This window comes from Fukomys damarensis, unplaced genomic scaffold (genome assembly GCF_012274545.1).
Source record: "Fukomys damarensis isolate Sample0158 unplaced genomic scaffold, DMR_v1.0_HiC HiC_scaffold_14, whole genome shotgun sequence".
Taxonomy (NCBI): domain Eukaryota; kingdom Metazoa; phylum Chordata; class Mammalia; order Rodentia; family Bathyergidae; genus Fukomys; species Fukomys damarensis.
In genome coordinates, this window is record NW_022900926.1 from 12,134,167 (window position 1) to 12,141,566 (window position 7,400).

The 7,400-nt window shown below is 43.2% G+C and overlaps 1 protein-coding gene across 1 annotated transcript in view; it reads left to right on the forward strand.

Moving 5' to 3' along the window:
• Enpp1 (ectonucleotide pyrophosphatase/phosphodiesterase 1) overlaps positions 1–7,400 on the forward strand; it is a 40,704-nt gene that overhangs the window by 27,635 nt on the left and 5,669 nt on the right. Inside the window, exons 17-22 of the mRNA XM_019209771.2 lie at positions 318–405; positions 1,225–1,394; positions 2,131–2,182; positions 3,789–3,943; positions 5,410–5,539; positions 6,439–6,519. Coding sequence (XP_019065316.1) covers positions 318–405; positions 1,225–1,394; positions 2,131–2,182; positions 3,789–3,943; positions 5,410–5,539; positions 6,439–6,519 — 676 coding nt within the window. The remainder of the gene's footprint in view (positions 1–317; positions 406–1,224; positions 1,395–2,130; positions 2,183–3,788; positions 3,944–5,409; positions 5,540–6,438; positions 6,520–7,400) is intronic.

The following is a 7,400-nucleotide window of genomic DNA, read 5'->3' on the forward strand; positions in this document are numbered from 1 at the left end:
AACATTTTTAAAAAATGGTTAAATTGTTCCCTGCAGCACTGTGTGAGGTGGGAAGGGTGAGGCTGATTCTGTATACTGTCTCATAGATGAGAGAAGAGTTCACCATCCACTCTCTCCTGATCCTCAAGTTAAGAAGTGTAGTAAAACTAAGAATTGTTCTGGGTGTCTTCAGATTGTACATGTGATGGAGGTTAAGACAAATTCCCACAAGGTCCACTAAAGCATGGTGTTTCCTACAATGCATGTGATACAAAGTTTTGCACCAACTCTACACGTAACTGACCCACACTGAAAAAGTACTTTTCTGGCCAACCCAGGCTCTCTTTATCGGCTACGGACCCGGATTCAAGCATGGTGTTGAGGTTGACACCTTCGAAAACATTGAAGTCTATAACTTGATGTGTGGTGAGTATGAGCAGGACCTGTCTTTCCTCCTTTTGCAGAGCAGGGTTGGAGTAAGACTAAGACAGACCCTAACATTTTCACTTTCCTCTTCTGACCCGGACACAACTGAAAGAGAAAGTGTGCAAAATGCTGCTTCTTATTATTCGTCTGGCTTTTCATCTAGGCTACACACTGGTAGAGTCCAGCGCTCAGTGGGGCATCTGCACAGTGCTGGATCCTGGGGTTAGATTAAATGATTCTCGGGTCAGGGTAGTGACAGAAGCCAGAGAATAGAGTTTGGAGGAAGTGACAGGTGGACAAAATGACGGCACTTCCTGTAGCAGCAACAGTTGAATGGATGTCAGTGTCAAGGCTGTAGAATCATCAGATCTGTTTTTTATTTGGTCTGTATCTTCTGAACTAGTGCTGTTACAGTGGGGCATTGGATTTTAAATATTACTTCCTTTTTCTGCTAATACTGGGCATTTGCAAAACTACTAAATATGTCTTGAGTATAATTCTTTTAATGGGAGCCAGTAACTTTAAATGAACTAACATATCCTAAAATACTGAAATCCATGGCTGATATATAGTTATTCTTTGCTAATATTATTCTTATTTTAAATTTAGAATTTTTTAATAGAGAAGTAGAGCATACATATTCAGTATTTCTTACCAGAATAGCATATTCATAGTGTAAAAGCCAAGAAAGTTTTACAGTTTTAGTTAAAAGGGCAAAACATAAATATATGTTTTTAAAGCCATACAAATTGTATTATGAGTCTATGTACTTGGTTTTGAAACTTCTAAGTAGCTCTTTCCCATCTTGGAATTATGCAGATTTACTGAACTTGACCCCTGCTCCTAATAACGGAACCCACGGAAGTCTTAACCATCTCCTAAGGCATCCTGTCTACACCCCGAAGCACCCCAAAGAAGCATACTCCCCGCTGAAATGTCCCATCACGGCGACGCCCAGAGACAACCTCGGCTGTTCCTGCGACCCCTCGGTGAGCTTCCTCTGCAGAGCGAGTGCTGTGAGATGCTTGGCCCAGGTGGACGCCTGCGAGCAGGAGGCCGACACACGGCTGCTTCTTCTGTGGGGGCCACTTTGTTTTCCTCCCTGAGCTTGTGCATCTGCTGCTGTTTGTGTCTTCTGGGGCTGTAATTAGTTGCGTAGGCTCATTGCAGTGATTCCCCGCTGCAAGAGCCCAACCCACTGTGGATTTAGGGGAAAATAGCGTTTTTGTATAAAATGGGTGTGTGACGCAGCTCTCTCTAGTCCCGTGCCCACAGGAGTTGTAAGTGGCCGTCTTCATAATTAGTGCCCGGTAAGTATCTTAACAGCTGGCACAAGAAGATTAAAATATGTGACCCGATGAACCCAGGTGATGTCAGCCACAAAGGCCACGATGCGAGGAGTTTATTTCAGCCTTCCCATTATCTTCCGGATAATGGGCTCGTAGAGAGATAGCCAGAGTAGGCACAGAAAGTATAAAGGAGGATTCGTGTTCGTGGTCTTCAGTTGCTTGCGTTATGCCCATGTGGACAGCCCTGTCTTATTACAGTTGCCATTCCTCTCCTCCTCCTCAGCAGAGAAGCCAACTGTTTACTTACACAAGGCTCTTGTGAATCTTACCTCTGTTCTGTGTTGGGTTGATTGAGCCCGGCGAATGAGGGAGTGGTGTGTTTCAGAATTTCACTGCGCCTCCCACCGCTAACCTAGTTTTATAAACTTGTTTTTAGATTTCGCCTATTGAGGATTTTCAGACGCAGTTTAATCTGACCAGGACGGAAGGTAACGCACGTGACTCCCAGCTAGAAGGTGGAAGAACTGTTTTTTTTTTCTTTGGTACCAGGGATCGAACTCAGGTCCTTGCACTTGAGAAGCAGGCCCCGGAACCACTGAGCTAAATCCCTGGCCCCATCCACAGAGAATTGATTTGGGCCCTTATTTAGGGGCAACCAGCGAACTAAAAGCAATCACAGAGGTCCGCAGGGTAAAACAGCTATTGCTCTGCCTGACAGACTAAATTGTTAGTCATAGGCAAGGAGGGCCATTTTGTAGCAGAAACCGTGTGTGACACATTTACTGAAATCTTAGCCATCTTGGGGAACATTATGGAAGTGTTTTGAAATTTTGAAAATTTTTATGTGTTTATCATGGAGCCCTAAATTTTCACTTCACATACTGGTTCAGGCCAGTCGTTTTGGTGCACACCTCTACTCCCAGCCTTAGGGAGGCTGAAGCAGGAGGTTCACTGCAAGATCAAGGCCAGCCTGAACTACACATAGTGAGACCCTGTCTCAAAAATCCAAAACATACAGACAAAACACCAGTTTGGTATTTATCTCACCAGTCTGTTAATTAATTAAAAGAAGTTATAAATCGATTTACTAACCTGGGAGCTATTTCTTTTTAACTTTTGAATGAAAATTAAGAACATATAGGTGAGTGGTGAAGTTCTTCAGTCTTGGCTGGGATGATCAGAGTCACTTTGATACAGTCTCTGATCCGTAAATTACTTCACCATTGTTCTCTTGCTGGAAGATAGCAGTCAAGTCTGCTTGAATCCTGACATGAGCCCGTCTGTGTAAAAATCCCTACTCTAAATGTCGGGATGGGAGAGATTTTTTTTTTTAATCTCCAATGTGGCAGAGTGTAGAAATGGGGTAGATCTGAACTTGATACAAGCTTAGGAACTAGCTGTTCCTGCAAGAAGTATTTTTTCCCCTGTGAGCCTCTGTTTTCTAGGTGAAATAGATGCGTAACCTTAATTTGCAGGGAGATGAAAGAAACAGATGGTGTGAAAGAACTCTACAAAGCATTTGATATTTGGAAAAAGGCAGTAAATATTTGTATTGTTTCTTTCAGTCTAGTCTCACAGTTTCAGTTCTGAGTCTTTTGCTTTCCAAGTTTCCACAAATCCTTTGTGCACATGTCCTAAAGCAAGAGTAATTAATAAAACGTTAAAGCATCATCAGTGTAAGTAAGTCCTAATTAGTTGGAATTTCTAGCAGTTCCATGTAGTTTCCCCTTGTAAACCTTGATAGCACATCTATCCTTCAGTATCTAACTAAGCATAAGTTGCCATGAATCACACTGGTTTTGCTGCTTATGGCCCTACTCTTTTTTTTTGTTTTGTTGAGACAGGGTTATTCTTGATAGGTGGCTCATAGTGGTCCTCCTGCCTCAGCCTCCTGAGTGCGTGGATCGCAGTCATGCACCACCAAGCCCAGCACCTCTTTTGATGAGTTATTATTGGTATTTATTTAACCTAAAAATGAGTTTTCAACACGATCAAGTAGAGGAAAGGGTGAGATGAGTAGATTACCATCTGTTCTTACATGATACGCACGAACTACATTTTAATGGTGGCCTCCTTTCCCCTTTGTGGCCCAAGAGAAGAACATGGACCGAGGTGCTTTACCCTACGGGAGGCCCCGTGTTGTTCAGGAGAAGAGCAGTGTGTGTCTGCTGTATCACCACCAGTTCGTGAGCGCCTACAGCCGCGACATCCTCATGCCCCTCTGGACGTCCTACACCGTGGACAGAAACGCAAGTGTTTGTTGCTTCTCTGGCTGTGCGTGGGTCTTGGGTTACCATTAGCGGGGCCTTGACAGCAGATCTGTCCCTGTTACAGTGGCCTCAGAATCAGTCCCCAGAGCGGCGGGATTCTGGACAGGAGGCAGAAAGTTAGGTCCTGGGTGTGGGTGTAGCCCCTGGCTAGCTGTGACTCTGAGATGCCACAGGGAAGACTTCTCAGAGGTGAGAAATGTGTGCCTTTTTGGTCCTCGCTTTAATATTTTAAGAAGCTTCATAATTTTTTTTTCCTGTACTGGGGATCGAACTCAGGACCTTGTGCTTGCCAGGCAGGCGCAGCACCGCTGAGCTACACCCCTGGATCCTGCACTTTATAATTTTATGCAAGGCATCTTACCTGGTGTCAGTTTTCAGATTTTTCGGAAACGCTTGAGCTATAGGACACACTGAAGGGGCTTTGAGAGAGCTTCCCTGAGGTGGTGCCTGACTCAGATCAGTACGATGACTGGTAACACTGAGGTTGGTAAGTGAAAAGCGAGGCTCTGTGTGTACACATGCAATTTCTGTGTTAAAAATATGCACACATTCACAGACTCATGTAGTTTTTTTGAGCCTAATTCAAAAAAATTTAAGACTACCTGTGAACACTCTTTTTCACATTACTTCCTGATATGTAGCATTCACCGTATTTTTAAAAAATTAATTAATTAATTTTTTCCTCATTGAGTTTACTGGTACATTTTAGGTCTACAGTACAGTTACATTCATCATTGGGATCTTGTACCTTTGCATGACAGGTCTTGGTTCTCATTTTCCCCTTGTCCCTGCCCTCCCTTTACCCCCTCTTCCCCTCCCCATTTACAAACATTCACCATATTTTGTAGGCATCCCTTTTATTTACCGTTGTTTGATACCTTAATTATGGTGGTGATTGATTCAGTCTGAGTTTTCAGTTTTCTGACATAGTTATAACTGGGCATGGTGGCACATGCCTGTAATCCCAGCACTCGGGAGGCTGAGGCAGGAGGATCGCTGTGAGTTTGAGACCAGCCTGGGCTACATAGTAAGTTCCAGGTCAGTCTCAACTACACAGTGAGACCCTGTCTCAAATAACTGGTTAAAAATAAATGCTGCATGAATTCACCAGCAGCTTTTGGCAGTGTAGTGGTGTGTGAAAGGTAGACTCAAATCCCTAAAAATCAGCATTTTACTGTGTAAAAATGCTTAAAACTATAGCTGAAAACATAAACAGCATTTGCACAGTATTGGAAGGTGTTCATGCATATATGGCAAGGAGTTTGTATCGTAGACATTGTAAAGAATCTTTGACTTTTAGTTAGAAAAAAGATGAACAGACCAGTGGGAAACTAGGAAAAAGGTTAAGAAGGTGCGCAGACAGCATGAGTCCCCGTCACCCGTTTACAAAGTGACTCCCTTCTCCCTGTGCCTAACACCGCTGCTCCCTTTCCTCCCCTCCTCAGGACGGCTTTTCTCCGGGGGACTCCTCCAACTGTGTGTTCCAGGACCTTCGGATCCCTCTCAGTCCTGTCCATAAATGTTCCTTTTATAAAAACAACGCCAAACTGAGTTATGGATTCCTCGCCCCACCGCGTAAGCCTCTTCCTCCCCTGCCTCCTCCCAATCCTACTGTTCTCTGTCCTGTTCCACGCTGCATTTCCTTCCTGTTTTCAAATCTGCCCTGTAGGGCTTAGCGTGTGTGACCCCTGGGTTCTGCACATAATACCTAAGTAAATAAATCAACGGGGAAAAAGAAGAAACAATTGGGTAAAACGCAGTGAGAGGAGGCATCAAGGTTCTTAGGAAGGAGGCAGAACTCTGTCAGCTGAAAAGAAACTGATTTTTCTCAGGTTTAGGAGGAGCTGGAGCCTCTTGGCCTGCGTGTGGCTCCAGGCAGGGACCCCAGGGCACAGCCCTCTGCCCCAGGAGCTCTGGGTTCCCAGGCCGTCGTTCGGGGCCATGGGAAGACACTTTGGAGTTGCCTTATAAGGGGCAAAGGTGCCCGAGGTGCGTCCGAGGCCAGAGTGGGCCGCTGCGTCAAGGAACAGGCCCAAGTCCCAGGCCCCTGGCAGACAGCTCTGTTCCGAGGGCTTCGTGCTCCTCAGCCGAAATTAGGCAAGTGAGGTAAAGCTTGAATGCGTTTCCCTTGAGGATGTTCTTACTGCGGTTTCCATCTCTTTGATACATTGTTTGTTTTTTTGTGGTACTGGGGATCGAACTCGGGTCCTTGCACTTGCAAGGCAGGCCACCGAACCGCTGAGCTAAATCCCCAGCCCCCGATACATTGTTTTGAAAAAGGAAAAATTAAAACAATTTAAGCGCCTCCAGCAAATGCATTACATTTGTCCTTCTTTCAGTACCTGAGAGGGTTTTACTGGTGCAAGAAAATACTCAGCTAATTTTGTTTAAGTCTCCCCACCTTACACCACAAGAAACTAATTCTGAGTGTTATCAGTGAAGAATGAAAAATTGTTCTGTGTTTTTCTTTATAGAACTAAGTAAAGATTCAAGTCAAGTATATTCTGAAGCGTTGCTTACTTCTAATATTGTGCCAATGTACCACAGTTTTCAAGGTAAAGAATTCTAACTTTATAATTTCAGTTTATTTGGGTATAATTTATATTTAAATTATTATTTGTGGACTAAACAACTAAATATCAAATACATTCTTTTTTTTTTGTTTGTTTTTTGTTTTTTTGGTATGGGGATTGAACTCTGGTCCTTGTGCTTTCAAGAAAGGTGGCGGAACCACTGAGCTACACCCACAGACCTCAAATGAGTTCTTGAAGGTTTAACTTTAGCCAGGTGTGGTGGCAGTCACCTATAATCCCAGCACTCGGGAGGCTGAGGCTGGAGGATCTCCATGAGTTTGAGGCCAGTTTGGGTTATGTAGTCAGTGCAAGGCCAGCCTGAACTACATAGTGAGACCTTGTCTCAAAAACAAACAAACAAACAAACAAAAAAACGATTTGTTTAATATGACAGTACAAAATACACACAAGAAAACTCATAAATGTTTCAGTTGTCTTCCAAGGTCTAGAATGCTTGGTATTTAACATTTTCTAAATGGGGCAGAGGACTAGGGTCAAGGTTGAGGAAGGAGGGGAGTGAGGGCGGAGAGTGATCAAAAGATGCTCCGGCCATCTGCTCTCCCACAAAGTAAATGTAACTATGAGGTATTGCAGACTTATGCTGATAAAAAATTTAAAAAATATATATATATGGGTTAGGGGTTAGGGTTAAAGTTCATCAATTTCAGCTTTTCATCTATTTCCCAATTTAACAGATTGGAAATTCCCAGTAATTGTTTTATTTTTAAAATGAATAGAGTTTATGTCACCATTAGCTATTATAGCATTTCACTGCTAGGTGCAGAAAATATACATTCACACTTAAACCAATGTGTGAATATATAATATAAATATATATATATTTATATATTATATATATTCAA